This window comes from Sipha flava, unplaced genomic scaffold (assembly GCF_003268045.1).
Source record: "Sipha flava isolate LNK unplaced genomic scaffold, YSA_version1 298_pilon_pilon, whole genome shotgun sequence".
In the NCBI taxonomy this organism is placed as follows: domain Eukaryota; kingdom Metazoa; phylum Arthropoda; class Insecta; order Hemiptera; family Aphididae; genus Sipha; species Sipha flava.
Window position 1 is genome coordinate 49,512 of NW_020272970.1, and position 18,290 is coordinate 67,801.

At 30.0% G+C, this 18,290-nt stretch overlaps 1 protein-coding gene across 1 annotated transcript; it reads left to right on the plus strand.

The window, feature by feature from the left end:
- Positions 1-3,797: 3,797 nt before the first annotated feature.
- Positions 3,798-5,068, plus strand: LOC112685921 (protein FAM200A-like; the record flags this gene model as incomplete). Its single annotated transcript, XM_025557973.1, has 2 exons — positions 3,798-4,078; positions 4,844-5,068. Coding segments are annotated over exons 1-2 (432 nt in total), but the record flags the coding sequence as incomplete, so codon positions are not given.
- Between the last annotated feature and the right edge of the window lie 13,222 nt (positions 5,069-18,290).

Genomic DNA, 18,290 nt, shown 5'->3' on the forward strand with positions numbered 1-18,290 from the left:
GCTGAAACTGCTAATATCTAAAACTATAAAAAAAACTGTTAATACTATGCTAGTCATGGTGCAATTAATATTTATCAAATTCCTTATTCCTATTCAAGTTATGATGTCAAATCGTATATTCAGATGATTTCATTCTTTTTAGACCTTTGCAAAAATGTCAACGAATCTCTTTGCCTGTATGTCTGTATTAATACGATTGTTGTTATTTTAATTATTGAATATAATGTTTGTCAAATAATTGTGGTATACTACGATCTGTTATCAGTGAATTGCATTACACAAATATACAACGAATATATAGGGCAATAGATTGTTTTTATTTCTAATGAGTTTGCTAAAGAGGCGTCTTCAGGGGGGAAAATGGGTCAGTCACCTCTCTCCAAGAGCTTTTTTTTCCAAATGTTTGTTATTTATTATTTATATCACATTAGAAAAATACTTAAATTTGAATTCATGTATGAAGTAGGAATGCTACTGGTTTGCAGATGATGCTCACTAGTACCTAATGATCACCATACAACTCATCAATTACCAATCCGCAATCATGCACCAAATACGTTTCGATTATTGGCGAAGGCCTTTTTCATGTGGATTGAAGACAAAAATTGTACTAGAAAATGTCTAGGCTGCTAGAACCATAACACGAACTATTTCTGTCGTACACTTACATTAATTTGAATAAGAATACATTTCTCATAATACCATTGATTATATATTACTAATATATACTAATATAACGTAATACTGTAATATATAATCAATGATATTACGTATGGATATACACAGATTATTTAATAAAAACCATCAACGTATTAGGAAAGGCTCCTATAATGCACTTTTTTGGATCCTTCTGTCAATCAGTCGGCCATTGTTAATCGTGGCCCTGAACCAACAAATTATTTATCTTGGAATATGCGCATCAATAAAATATTGTTTCAAAACATTTATACCGTTGACGACCGTATTTATAATTTTCTTAATTCTTCGCATTTATTTTTACGGCTGTTATACTATTACTCGCAGTTGACGTCTCAGCTCGTTTGCAAATTATACAGACCTATACTTGATAGTAAATAAAACGTAAATATTACAATATTCTATGCCTAATATATATTCCGTCATTGCCGCGCGTAGTTTAACGAACGAACGCGACTGCTGCAATAGGACTAGGCGGAAATCACACCACGTAATGAAGCTCGACCGGGGACGGCAGATTTCGCCTTGACTGTGGATCAGGACAGGATCGTATATTATTATTGTTGCGTCGGATGTTATTACGAATATATATGTGAACGTGTGTGTTTATAAACGGTGGTACATTTTTTGGCGACTGCATTTTGCGCGGATCAATCGAACGATGGACCTTGAAACGCGGTAAAAAAATAATATATTTAACATTGCCGCCGCACTGTTAACCTTGTGACGGGTATTAGAAATTTCACAAAACATCGCCGCCACCGTTTATCGTATACGCTGTAATCGTGCGGATACATTATAATGTACGCGTGCGCGTACACATTTATGCATATGTATGTTATTATATGTAAATTATATGTACTCATCGCCCGCAGGGGTCAGGTCTGAAGGCCTGGTCCCGGTTGGCGCGGTCCTTGGTTGCATATCGTCGATTCGCCGTCTGTTAATCGTACCGCTTGCTACCAGCACCTAACGGAAAGCGAGTAAAAAGTGAAACTCGAGTGACGTCTCCCGACGAGAAATTATTATAATACTGTGTTTGCACGCGATTACTTTTTCTGTTCTGTGACGGGCGCAGTGCAATGACACTTAAACGCTGGAGTCGCAATAAAACTATTTTATTAGAATGTTATATTTTACCTTGGGCGGATCTAGGAGTGGGGGCAATGAGAGCAATTGTCATCCCCTTAAATAAAAATTACATCAAAAATAAAATATAATTAAAAATAAATGTTGACAATCTTAGTACAATATTGTCATATAATTTTTTTTTCGGTAGAGAGAAGTCCCATCCAAAACACCCCTACATACGCCTATGATCAGCTATATTATATAATTTCTCCTATAAGGTGCTTATAAAGAAAATATACAAATATTGGTACTTATAAACCATTAAGTATAAACTATCGATAAAATATTATCATTAATCAGTTGTCATATTAATCATAATACTTGTACGTTTTTCTATCTTATCATTTTTTTTTTTGTATTAAATATTTAGTGCATTAATATGTTATATGTATAATATTATTATTGTATCGTTTCCAACGTTCTTGTTTGCCAAGAATGATGTTCCACACGAGATCAGCCAAAATATTGTCTACTTTCGTATACTGTGAAACAATAACTTATGACAACGCCGTCGATACCAGTATACCATAGTTACTACTATAATTTAACTATATATTATAGAAAATTGCGACGCCTATTACTTTTCATATGCAATGACGTGGAATTCAGATAGCACAGGTGATGATTTAATTCACCAAAGCCTATACCCGTTGGCCACCATCCAATTCTGATACCCAAATACACAATAGAAAAAAATAATTCAAACTTTTCAAAAATTACTCATCAACAGGTATAATAATATAAAATATACCTAAATTGCACCCCGAAATTAAGCTGGTTCAAAAGTAAACTGTAAAAATACGTAATCGGTGCCACCGCTTACCATTATCGTTCCACTCCAATATTCACTTCTTACTTTTATCGGTGTGAATATGGATATCGATTGTACTTTAGTTCAAGTTGTACATTCATCTATACATTTCTAATTTCATCAAATATTTTCCAATATTATGTCAAATAAGAATTTATTTTTTTTTAAATTCGTCTACACTTTCTTAAAACCAAAAATATTTACTCCATTACGGTTCCTAAATTCGTTATTAAAGGTATTTAAAACTAGGAATGTGTATGATTTGAGATTAAATATACTTACGTTAACTACGCTATTATTTGGACGCGTAACAAAGAATAACATAAAATCTGTGTATAGATTCTAATATGTTTATAAAAGGTAAAAATAGGTACGCGCACCATGTAAATACATTAGCTTATACTTGTCAAAAGCAAAGTTAAGTTGATAAATTATTCTTTCACAGCCCTAAAATCGGCTAGTTATCAAATTATAATACATAGTTGATTCGATGTACAGCGAAAAAACCGAGAAATAACGGTTCGAGGACCGTTGTGATACGGGGCTGTGTTGTATAAAGATTTAGTTTATAAACAGCGAAAATCAACTGCTGCTACTGCTATACTAAGGCGGTATATGTATAAATTCTGTAACTCATTCGTCGTGTTATCTTGAGTGTACAAGTCTTTTTCGTTTTTTTTTTTTTTACACGCACTTCGGCACCGTTTATAATACAATTTTCGTGGAAACAACAACAGCATTTTTAGAATTGCAGAACAATGGATGGCTGAGTGGTGCTTTTTCGCCACATCGGTGGTCACGATGTATACAATATAATATTACATATTATTATTATTATTCATATTATTGTTGTATGCCCACTACAAAGACCACGGTTTTAAATCAGTGGTTTTCAATCTGGGGTCGCGAATGATAGGTTTGGGGGTCACCAAAAATAATACACGAAATGATTTTTCCATATTATTTAGAAATAAAATAAGTTAATTATTTATTTGATTCTATATCTATACAATAACATGCCGAGGTGCGTAATCTTATCGGACGATAGCTGATATAGATTATTAAATTTTTTGTAACTAGTATCGATCATATACGTATAATTGAACGATTTCAGTCGCAAATATTTATAATAATCAGTTCCTACCTAGGTGTCATTTGAGCAGTACATTTATTTCACGCGATATAAGACAACATTTTTGAGTACACAACTATTAGTTATTACATTGTTTTAAAATGGGCAAATTTTTAATTAAACGACCTTCGACTTCTTGTGAAAGTGCAAGTGTAAATAAAAAACGTAAATTGTCGGAAATTACAATGGACCAATCTATTAATGAGGAATTGGAAGAAAAAAAAACTTACAATTTTGAGAACAATAAAAAAGAACGTAAATATCAAGATCAGTATATACAATTTGGATTTACTTTATTTATTGAAGAAAAAGGTAAGCATCATCCTAAGTGTATAATATGTTTAGAAATATTGGCTTCCGAAAGTATGAAACCCTCTAAACTTAAATGACATTTAGAAACAAAACATCCGCAGGCATAAATGCAGTTTAGCTCCCAAGCGATTTTTTGGAATTTTTTTTTTTTCAAAATGTGTTTTTGCATGCTTAATTTGATGGTACTTTCAAAAAAAGCCGGTCGAACTTATTTTGGAAGTTATGACCAAAAAACTTGTTCGCAAAACTCATCCGCAATTTAGTAATAAAGATGAACAATTTTTTAAAAGACATGAAAATTCATTAAATGTTCAAAAAATAGTTTTTCATACATTTTCTACAGTTTCATAAAAAGCTTTAGCTGCATCGTTTGAGGTTTCATACTTAATAGCAAAAACAAAAAAACCGCATTCGATTGGCGAATCTTTTGTCTTGCCAGCTGCTATAAAAATTGTAACGGCTATGCACGGTGAGGCATATGCAAATGATTAAAAATCAATTTCATTATCTGATAACACTGTAACACGTCGAATTTTGAACATATCCGATGATATATTAAAACAAATATTAAATAGATTGCAAAATAATTATTTTGCAATGCAACTGTACTAATCTACAGATATTTCTAACTTTTTTCAACTTCTTGTGTATGTCAAGTATATTAAAAAAAAAAAGAAATTTTTGAAGACTTTTTATTTTGTCATACATTAAACGGCAGAACCACTGGTAATGACATATTTATGCTTGTTAATAAATTTTTTGAAATTAATAAAATTTCGTGGTCAATGTGTAAAGCCATTTGTACAGATGGCGCAGCAGCACATACTGGATCAAAGAAAAGCTTTAGAGCTAAAGTTAACGAAATTTCACCAAATATACTATTTACTCATTGTATGATTCATAGGGAAGCTTTAGCAGCTAAAAAACTTGAACCCTTTGTCAATGAAGTACTACAAAATACAATTAGTGTAATTAATTTTATAAAATCAAAAGCACTAAATTTTAGATTATTTACGATACTCTGTAATGAAATGGATCTGATCATACAAAACTACTACTTCATATTGAAGTTAGGTGGTTATCCCGTGGTAAAATATTATTAAGAATTTTTGAGCTTAAAGATGAAATACGAATTTTCCTCCTTGAACATAAAAGTACACTTGCAGAACACTTCTTAAATGAAAATTGGTTAGCAATTTTAAGTTACCTCTCCGATATTTTTGATAAATTAAATAGTCTAAATTTAAGTCTTCAAGGTAAAATATTAGTATAATATTTATATCTAATATATATTAGTTCTCTCTGATAATATCGATGCTTTCCAAAAAAAAAAATACGTTTATGGATAAATTATGTTTATAATGTAAACTTTGAAATTTCCTCATGCTTTTCAGAATTTATGAGTGACAATGAAATATTTGATATTAAAAAAATTAAAGACATAATATTAGTTTATCTCAAAAATTTGGAAAACAATTTTAACGCACGGTTTGAAAAGTTTCCAGAAAAAAAGTTAGGATGGATAAGAAATACATTTTCTATCAATATTAATGAAATCGATTCTGAATTAAGTGTAGTTATAAAAGAGGAACTAATCGAGTTATTTTCCGTTTAAAATTTGCGTTTAAAATTTAATGAAATGACAAGTGATAAATTTTGGATTTATATGAAATCAGAATACCCAGAATTATCAAAAATAGCTTTATCAACACTTCTACCATTTGCATCGACTTACTTATGTGAAACGGCATTTTTAGCTCTTACAATAATAAAAAATAAATATCGTACAAAATTAAATGTAGAATCAGATTTAAGAGTAGCAATATCTAATACTAAACCTAATATGAAGTCAATAATAGCAGAAGTTCAAGTATCCCATTAAGATGTGAATCACAAGTTAAATTGTACATTTTTTCAATTTTATTTATGTATTTTTTTTTTATATTTTAATTTATTCTACATGTTTAACAATACGTTTTAAAATAATAAAAATTAATAATAAAAATAATTAAATATTATTTAAAAATAATAATAATAATATAAATTATAAATGATTACATTTTTAAGAGTAAATTTATCAAAAATTGTATACCATGTAGATATTTTTATCAGTAATTAAATCAAATTTTAATGAATAAAACAAAATTTTTTTTGAAAGGGGTCGCATAACAAAAAAATAAAAAATAAGGGGGGGGGGGGGTCGCGATCCTAAAAAGGTTGAAAGCCACTGTTTTAAATTAATAATTATTGCATAGCGTGGCGATAGTGCTTTTGAAGTGTCACTGCGCATCTCCAGTGATACCTATGTTTATATTGTGTACTAAATATTTGACAAACGACAATCGCATAAAATATTACATTATAAGTATATTATTAAATTTTATAAGAATCCTAGCAACTTTTAAAATTATAGTCAAAATGCATTGGCTATTGATATCGAACGGTATCCTCGTGTATTTAGTAGTGTTGGGAAAAATCCGGATTTCGAATTTTGAAACATTGAATTAATATTTTTTATGGATTCCTTATATAAATACACATTTCTTTTTGTAATGAATTAATATATTTATAGGAAAACTTTTAAAGCAAAAATATAACAACAACAATAATCAATATCGCAATAACATGTAGATGTTACGACCTAAACTCTATTTGTACATTAAAGTATATTAAGTATATTTATACTAATAAAATAAACTTATTAAATAAAATGTATACTAATAATATATATATAGTTATAAGATAGTTATAAGATAAGATATATATATATTAAAGTTAAAGTGGAGCATACTATCAGTCTACAAGCTTAATTTACTACCAAGTGGGTTTTCCTTTTAACCGATAATAGATGGATACTTAATATACTTATAGGAAAATATACATTTAATATTTTCAATATATAATTATAAACCAACTGTACATATCAGATCATATTATCATATTATTTTCATTTTTTTATTTTCCATAATACAACAGTCGAACCAAATTTACAAATGTATAGTGTATACTGGGTAGTGAATATTTACTATTTAGTGTTATTAATTTCAGTTGTACTTATCCTATAGAATAATTCATGCTAGAGCTGTATCATATAAAAACATTTTATTTTTTTTATAACTAAAACTTAATATTATTTTAAATACAAAGTAAAGTGCAAAAATATGTATCGGTTTTACGATTTTAAAGTTCAAACAATTTTTTTATTTAAAATAGAAAATGTTAATTTATTTACATTAGAATTTATAACGAAAAATTTAAGTTTCTGATTTAGAATATAGAAATCCACAATGTGAAACCCAAATATTCGGATTTTATAACTTAAAATCCGAAATCCGGATTTTTCGGATTTTCAGAGAATCCGGATTTCATTCCCACTAGTATTTAGTAATCAATTATGATTTCCATTTGATAGCTATTTGTTCATTATATTCAACAATTTAAACTCTAAATCAAATCAGTTATGTTTTATACATATTTTTTTCTTTTTTTTTAATCTTATATTATGCTTTATCTAATTTTTACTCACTAAATATTTAATATTATTAATTATTATGCCAACACAAATTATGTACTCTTTTTCTTATTTCGTACATGCATGTCGTACAACATGTTGTACAACTATTTTTCTAATTTTACTCTTGCTTTCCGGGACCGTATAATAAAAATTAATTATAATACACTCTGCTCCGGTGGCGCACTTGTCGCACTCTCTCGTGCTATACATTCGTCCTGCAATTGATATCTCCCACGTGCGCTGACCGTCACGGGTCAAGTCTCCGATGTCGTTTGTTCTTGTTGCATTGTTAATAATATCGTATTTTATAGCGTCCGTTTTCCGCGACTGGCAAATAATACACGACTTCAAACCCATTGTCGTCGTACCTTCAACATAATATAGTATACGCTACAATATTATTATTTCGAACTTGCCCAAAGTCGTCACAGATCACGACGTACACACGTGTGGTACGTAAAACGTTCGTCTCACGTATCCCGCAAAGAAACTCATTTCCAATAATAACATTAATTATGCCGTTTTGTCGACCATTCTCTATTTATTTACTTTTTCATAATACGTCTTTGTTCTATGATAATGATACGAATGTATTTCTTTTTTCTTTTCTTTGATTACGCTAGTTTTTTTCTTATTAAACTCGTGTTCGTGAGACTTAACGATAACGTCCGTGCAGCGTTATTTATCGGTTACAATCCATCGACGCCCGCCATTGTGGTTTGTATGTTTATGACTTGTTTCTCATGCACACATATGTATAATATATAAACATGATAAACGATTTGATTATTATTTTATTTTCGTATTATTGAAACTGTGTATATATATATATATATATATATATATATATACGAGTAGAGCTATTCCGTGCTTAACACGCATTATAAGAACACATGATGGCGGTAGAGGGATGCTACACAATGGTGTTCGAGTGTTTCTACGTTCTTGCTCGTATTATGTTATTTTGAAGTACCAATATCTTCCATCAGCGTGGTAATACATAACTAGAAATATTAAAATAATCAAAACATTTTACACTTCTCGAACGTATTTCTGGTACATATATATTTTATGCCATTTTCTCTCACTCAAACATGTTACAATATATATTTAATTTTGGAAAAAATAATCGATGTTGTGGTGTAGTTTGAAATCGTAACATATGAGGTGCTCATGTATTAAATTTTGTACCAGGCTCGTCAAGATTTATTGTTTTTTTTTTCTCGTGTAGAAAGTAAAAATAATCTATTTAAATAATTGAACAATACAAACGCAATGTATATTTTGTATGGTTGCGAACACGATTTAGGCCAAGTCGGAGAACGCAGGATAATGTACAATGTGTGGTTACGAAAATGTCACTTTAGTTGGTGTAAGTAATTTTAAAAGTTATAACTCATAGACGGCCGTGTACCTACTTCAAACCATGCGCGATTTCAACGTGTGAAACTGTTATATCATACAGTATCTGTGTATTAGGTGCATGTCATGGAAGGAGAATAGGAGATATTATTAATGGTCGAATTTCAGAACAAATTCAATGTATTTTCAAATATCTATACTATATAAGCTCTATTGATAATTTTTATGAAAATATATTAAAGTAGTTTTTTTACTTCTTATTAATTTTTCAATGGATTTATATCGGCTATACGCCCGTTCTTAATAAGTAAATTTTTGGTGCACCAGGTCAGACGGTTGAAGTATCAGATTTTTTTGATTTTATTTAACGACTTGGGTGTGTATCTATTACGCGTATACAGTTTTGGCCATTAATCGGAATCGAAGTCTTTCAGTGATTAACAATTTGCTCTATATAAAAATGATTAGATTAACTGTGTGATATTAATTAGATACACCCGGCTCGGATTTAAAATAATTTAATTTTAATAGATTTCGGTAAAGTTTAGAGCATCAATTAAAAAAAAAAAAATGAATAATATAAATCTTAGAATTTCTAAGATTTATTTATTTATTATTTATTTCACAGTTTTGTACGGAACATATTCAAATTTTGGATAGCAAAATATCACACCAACTAATAGGTACTTTTATTTATAGGTTCTTGTAAAAATCATGAAAATATCTTAAACAACCCAGCACCACATTTTAAAAATATTTTTAAAAGCTGTTGCAATATTGCAGTACTTAGGTGTTATCAAAATATATAGATAATTTAAAATCATAGCAACACACACATTATTAGTACAATGAATCGAAAACAATTTTATCAGCGTGGGTATTTTCTAACAAAAAAAAAACATCGAAAACACATTGCTGCACAATATTTAGTAATTTTTTTTTCGAAATATCAAACTGTTATCTAGTACCATAAAAATATCTTATATTTATTTTTATTTTATTTAATACCTGAATGCCTTGCTATCACGCACGTACGCGGGTTATTTTTTTGCATTTTTAGAGTTGTATGATGTGTATCACATTGCCATTTTGATCTAACGTCGGGTGTAGTTGCACGCAATAGTTTATAAAAAATATGACGCAATTCGTACGAATTAAATTCTCTGTCACTGGTGTGAATATTATGATGTTTTTCGTGCCAAACCCAAGATCTTAACTATCAGCCAACCACCGCATTTATTCTTAGATTACCAAGAAACGATGACCAGTTGTTTATTTTCTTATTCGTTCGTACATACATGTAGACGTCGTGTACAATACATAATAATATATTTTTCTTGCATTTACGCACCTTTTTTTGATATTCCCGGTGTACCGTGAAATCTCTATCCTTTGACATAATTTTTATATAATCGTGTATTGAAGATTACTGGAAGCAATTTAAAATAATTTACAAACATAATAAAATATATGCGATGTGCCAACAATGAGAGAATCATAGTTTTTCATCATATTGTTTTTCTCGAGTAGACATTTTTATACATTTGCATTGCATGTGTCAAGATATTTACGATGTTGTGAAATACTATCACATCACTCGATTGACATTGAATTCTTGATAAACAAAAAAATATGTACGCGCAATAATGTGTTCGAACGTGGATATAGCGGTAGGTTAAATCACATTCCACCGGAACGGTTGTAATGTCATTAACACTTTTCAGGAGGAAATTAATCATAATTAACGTGCATATTTCGTAATATTTTATTATTTTATAACACTATAGGTGCGTACGTACTACGTGATAGAAGCTCTTGTAATTTTTAACCTTACTTTGAAATACAGTGGATTCCGCTTAATGTGAGCACGTTGGGACCACCTCCGTTTGCCCACATTATGGGATTGCCCGAAATAACCGAAATTAAGTAAAAATACAAAAAATTATAATATCAAAAAAAAAAAATTTTATTTTGAACACATGTACCATATAATTGGGAAAAAAAATTAAATTATTGCATTGTCAAGTGTCACCGATATGTAATTTCTTAATTAAAAAAAATACATGATATTACTTGATAATATGTATGATTATTAGGCTACATTGTATAAATTATGTATACCTAATTATAAAATATAAAAATTTAAAATTTAAAATCACCACATAAATGACTCTAATTAAAATTACTGAAAAAAAAAATCCCATTAAGGTTTAAATGGTTATATATGTTATTACTTTCGATAAACACAACAAAACTTGATTATACCCGTTTTTTTTAATAAAATAAGTACATATGTATTTATGATTAAATAAATATTACATATTACACACATAAACCGAACCGAGTGCTCATATTATGTGGTATTTTTAACTTTGTTAGTATACATTAAATTTGGAACCAGACCATTCACCCATATAAACCGGTGCCCACATTAAACGGAATACACTGTACTGTAAAGTCTTCGTAAAGTGTATCGTTTTAATGTACCCAACATTTCATCATCAACAAAAAGGTCAAATTCATGAGTATTTTGTTTTTTTAAACTAATAAATTTAAATTTAAAACAATTTGGAAAAATATTATGATCACGTGGAAAAAGAAAAATTTTAAAATCAAAATAACTTTGTAATAATTTTTAACATTTTTTTTGCAAGTTTAAAACATATTATATAGGTAATAATTAATATATATGCTAAGCATATTATATATCGTTATAAAAAAAGTAAAGATTATTTTATTCAAAGTAATTTCTGTCGGTAAATTAATTTTGATTAGGGTTTTAATTTTTATCCGACATATATTGAAATTAATATTTTTATCTTACTACAGCTCTTCTATTATTTTTTATTATATTATTTATTATTCATACGTAGGCTATCTAAATCTTTAAAAATTTACAAAAAATGATTTTTTTCAAGAATTTTATACCTATTAAACATAATAAAAACGAATGTTAAAAGTATTCCGATTAAAAACTAAAAAAACATTGATCATCAGTTTATGAAATAAGACATTTTAGTTAATTGAGTAATAAACTGTTTTTGAAATTCATTTTTCGTGGTTATTTGGTAGTACATATATATGTGAATATGGTACGCACTTACGTTTTCATAAGATAAGCAACGTTCTTTGAATGTTATTATTTTCTAGATCTAAAATTTTTGAAGACTACTCTTTGGCATATATTTTATTATAATATTATTATGTTAACCTTCGACTGACCAAATTCACGACCGTGTGTTGTATACAATATATTGTTATTTGTTCCGAGAAAGCGCTTCGATTAAGTAATTCTCATACCATTTAGACGCGCAGTGACTAATTACAGTATAAAATATGCTATAGACAAAAACAGTTGACTGTACATTATTATACATTGTACTTCAATCATCTGACGATCATCTACGAGCATCTGCGAATACATTTTCTATTAATTATTCATGTAAAAATCTATTGTATTATAATAACATTATTGCGGTACATATAACATGTAATGAAAAATACATACATCGTCTACATTGCACAAGCGTGAAATTCGTTCGAATATTTGAAAAAACACCGGTCTAAAAAGTGTAGCGTCAATTAGTTATAATTAATAGACAAATATGTATATATTTATATTTTTTTTAGACCCACCAAACGCGATTTCCAGCGCAAAATATATGAAGTACAAAAAACCTAAACATAAACACCCGACCTATAGTGTCACTGGAAAATGTCTCGAAGCAACTGTATCGAATTTCTATAATAGCGTTGGTTTTTCTATTGGTGATTATTTTTTATTATTTTTATTTTTAATGAGATAATAAGACCTTGTCGGACACGGTTGACTGGGATAATCTTGCGCTGCTGTGAACTATGCTCGCATTTTTCGCTGTCTCCCATCGTTAGGATCCAAACGTTCACCGTGTTCCGGTGACCTAAATCCTTTGAGAAAAGCCCATTAGTTATCATGGTTGTACCACATATACGCATTTTCAAAACTTGAAAAAACGAACATTAATTTATACACTATTTAGAAAAAAGCACTAAAATCGCTTCTGGATTACCGAACCGTAAAATCAAAATACACTATACACTATTGTGTTGATCTCGCACGTATGATATTATAATCATCGCTCACAGGCAATTATACTCGATCCATTAAATAATGACTTAAAGTGAACAATTTATGTTCGATAATAATATATCTGACCTAAAACAATGCAATAGAAAATCGAAGTCGTTTGACATTGATTTTATACTCTAGGTGTCCATTGAATATTATATTAAGAATAATAAGATCATTGGGTGTAAATAACAAAGGTTTAAAATTAAATAATAAAGGGTATTAAATCTTTTATCTTAGAAACAAAAAATATAGTAGTTATTTTATTCGAATGACATTAGAATTTATATGATAAATAATCTTATAAGTAAATGTAATTTAACACACCGATATTTGCTATTATTTTTAAAGGCATAATTTTTTATATTTACTGTAATTTTAGTTTTTAAAGATATTAAAATTATTCTAATCTGGATTAAATTGCAATTAAAATTTAGTATGTCAGATAAACAAATCCACTGTCTATTTATATTATGTTTAACGAAATCTTATCAACATATTATAATAAGTGTATAGTATTTAAATGTAATTATATAAAAAGAAGTAATTTACACGGAGAGGCTTGAACTTAAAGAAAACTTTGTTATTTAGTTAACATTTTCTTTCATATTAGCATACTCTATTATGATAAAAATAAAGTATAATTGAAATCTACGAATAAAATAATTTTAAATTTCAAATTTACCACCGTTACTATGATTACAAATAAAATATTTTTTTATTAAATAAAAATCTATTTTACATACTCATTTTTAATTAAATATACGTGATTAATATTGAAAACTACATCCTGCCAACTATAGTTATTGTTCGGTTTGCATTCAATTAGACTTTAAGGTTCACGAGGTTATAAATGTTTTCCACACATGATAGTGTGTGACATTCATTGAAAATACGCTCTTCTTTTAATATGTATAAATTAGAAATCTTTATAATGTTTTAACACGAATACATTTACGATTTACTTGACAGGTTTCTAAATATATTATATGCTTTTTTTTATGATATTTTTCATATTATTTTAAAACCGTCCAAAGCAATTAGATGCTTTCGTTTTCAAACGATTGATTGGACATTACGTTTTTCAATGTATAGAAGTTATGAAACACTTTTTCGCTACCGAGGAATGAATAACATTATTCGGTTATCAGTAAATTTATATGAATTTCAAACATGTTCCGGTCAATTAATTTGATTTATAAGACGTCCACTTTGAACAAAACCTTCACGCATTCATTATAAGTGTGACATTAAATAATATTAATTTCTTAGAATAAAAAACAATTTAATACAATCAAAGCCAATTTGAATTTTTTGATTAGACCTATTTAAAATATTATTGTTATATAGTTATTAAAGTTTAAGTAAAATGTTGATATGTGGAACATTTATTTGTAGTCATTTGGATATAAATCGATTTATGTTAACATATTTAATATTTTTATTTTAAGTTTCCTATTTGTAGTATGATAATATGTAAGTATTATAAATATAATATGATTTGAAATATAAGTTATTTAATAATATTAGTTACACTTATTAGTTATTTTACTGTTACAAAGAGTACCAAAATAAATTTGTATTATTTCTATTTCCAAACACTCTATTGAATGTATTACGTATTCTATTTTACATTACTAATAATGGATGAAGAATAGCTATACTAAAAATTATAATTTTTCTTTCATTCAAATTATTATAAAAAAATATATCAAACAGAACATTTTACTTAACAAAATAATTATTGAATAATTAACTAAATACATTTTTAAAAGTTCACTATAAAGGAATTTGTTATAGTAAAATACATATTATACCATTAACATTATTTTGTTGAATTATTAACTATAAATTTTTTGTAATTTTAGTTTTATTATTTACTTTGGTATGAATAATAAATTGAAACAACAGTTACAGTTTTCCTACATGGATAGTAATGATTAACATTTTACATGAGTGATGTTATTGTAAATACAGTTAATATAACCATAGTGTTTTCGATTTTTTTCGTACGTGGGCCTAAAAATGAATCGAGGTTCAAACAACAGTATTGCTATGTATTATTACATTCATTGAAACTGAAAACATCGTTGTTGAGCGTGAACCATTTACTTCAATAAAACCGTACACCCAGCATCTGACTGCGCACACCTTATAATATTTCAAAACATACAAGTGCAGTAAGTCGAAGGTTATAATATACCTACTATACCGCATGTGTGTAATTATAAGAGTCAAAAATATTGTATACTTTTTATTTTTGATTGAAGATCCGTTACGCCACACATATTGAGTATGTTTAAAGTTATTGTGCCGGTACATTATAAATTACCTGTCCGAATCACGTCCTTGGGCCGTACGTCGTAAATTTTTCAATTCAGCTGTTTTCTACCCTACATAATAGTGAAATACATACCTACCGTACAACCGTGGTCAATTCCGTTGTAAGTAAAGTTTTGTTTCGCTTACGATAATAATAATAATAATAATAATAATAATAATAATAATAATAATAGTAATTCAAAACACACGTCATACATTATAATCCCTGTCACTGGCCAAGGTCTGCGGACGAAATTATATTACATCAGTTCGCGCCTGCATCGGCTGTTGCCTCGATCGCCCCGCGGCGTGTGTACAACCAAGTTTCGCACGCTCCGGCCGCATAACCCACACGCGCGATCGACGAGTTTCGAATTTCACCAATTGTATAGATTTCGGAAAAACACACACACACAGCCGTTGGTCAAGTCTATCAATTACAGAAATAATGTACTAATAATAATAAAAATAATAATATACGCGTCCTTATAACATATAATGTACTCCCAAGCACAATACAAGTATACATCGTAATGTAATTTGTACATAAATTCAGACACTTACACGTATGTATATAGTGAAAGTGATTGAATATTCAGGTCACGTCGAACAGCAGCAGCAATAACAGAGCAGTGTCCAAACCCTCTTCCTCTTGAATGACATTTACAGGTCGACGTGAATTTCCGATTGCGATTATTAATGAATACGCATTTGACTAAAAGTGATTATCATGCGGGATAGCCAGGTACGCATGCCTCTGTACCTACACCGTTTTAATATTCTAATATATACAGTGCGAGCTCTAAAACTTTTACTTTTGTTCGTCGTCTGCGAAGGATAGTATACTACTACAGTTGGCGCCGTCATCCTTCGTGTAGACGGGTGCCAAAGAGTCTCGTCTGTACGTTTGGGCTTACGCTCACACATACATACATACATACACGTATCTTACAAATTATTTACTATACAGAAACACGCGTACCGGTTTGTCCGATAAACGGTGCTACTTTCTATGCACGTATTATTATTATTAATATAATTATAATTCGATCGGATAATTAGCTTTCGATAACGCCAAAAATGTCGGCCTATTGGTGAAAGCATACGCGTGTACTATAACAGTAAAATATTAATACATCGTTATGACCGTGAAAATCTCAAGTGGTGCGCCCTGCGACAGCAACCTGTTAGCAACGACCGCTGCGAAGACGCCCACCAAGTTCGTGCTAGTAAATAAAATAATTATTACAGTTACCTGGTAACCTTACTGAGTTAAAACAGGTAATACCGCATCTGCATTTGTCGCGATTTCACACGCCACACCGGTTCGTGTAAAACGATTGTTTTCGATTGGTTAAACTACGTGGTTACATTTAGATGAACACCTGTATATATGAATGCAATCGCATGGTACGTATAGAAATCATCACACGTTACCAAAATAATTACGCACTACACTACCGTCATAGGCGTACCTGTGGGGGGGCAACAGGGGCATTTGCCGCCCTCCCCCCGAGAAGTTTTTTGATGTCATAATGTAAATTAATTGTTCAGCTTAAATAATGTAAATTATAAACATTTTTAATTTTCACTGATTATAATCGTGTTTGATATCAAAAGTTTTTGATATTACTCATCAATGTAATATAAAATATCAATATTCGACCGAATTGGGATTAGGAATGATGGTCACATATAGTCACTATTTTATAATAGGGTTATCATTGATCAAGTGATCAACATGAGTTTTAAGTATTTAGTATTAATTTATAATAAAGTTTCAGATTATATTATAACCATAAAAAATTGTGCAATTAATTTATGCCTCCCCCCCTAAAATGTTTCACTGGTACGCCACTGGCTACCGCGAAGTCTAACATTTCATATAATATTTGAACGTCTAGTCACTGATTTTAGTAGACTCTATAATAAAATATGTAACCAATATTCAATAGACACCTGTAGTAGATACGATCAGCACATTAATGGTATACATTTTTGTACCGAAAATTTTAGAAAATACATGGGACGCGGTTCAATGTAAACCCGGTTTTAATCGGTAACGCAGTGTAACCGATTAATCCAACCGTAGTCGCACGAGTAAATTTTTTTGGCGTATGCTGTACCGTACGACGATAACAATAATAATGATTCTAATAACGCTAATGAAAATAATATCAATAATAATAATAAATCGTTATAACAACTTAAAACATGCGATTGCACCTGCTGCTGGTCAATCACTTCGCACGTCAAATCCGGTAGACGCTTTTCGCGAGTGGCCTCCAGCAATCCCGTGCTTTTAATCGTCTGCCGCGTACGATGCCTCATAGCGGTGCAACAGGTATGAATACCGTACTCGCGACCGCCGCCGCATTGTTGCCCGTCTACTTTCGCGTTCAACAGCATTCCTAAGTGTTATCCGCCGCCGTTTGTAATTTAATCGTCCGTCGCCGCAGCTCGTACGGCAGCAGCCGATTAGAAAATCCACTGCCGCTGGTCCCTTTTCGTGCACGTTTCCATTTTCAACAATGAACTAGAAACCGATCGGAAAAAACGTGGTGGTCGGCCGTTGCTCCGGTTCGCGGTGGTCCGAATTTCCGATGCACGCGTAAAACGATCCGACATGCGGACAATACAAGTGCGGTACTAAGGTACTGGCTTAAAACGGTCCCGCTTAAGACGCGATTTTCTTCCCCTGTTTGACGCTCCTTTACGCCAGTCCCTAGACGTTTCCTACACTAGTTTATATTATAACGTACTACCCCCCGTTACGACGATTGGTTTTTATTTATTTGATCGAATGCACCACTCTTTCGACGAGCATATGACGATCTAAAGCCTAAAGAATTACACAATAGTTAGTAACTAATGGATATTTCAATCATACCGTTTTATTTTA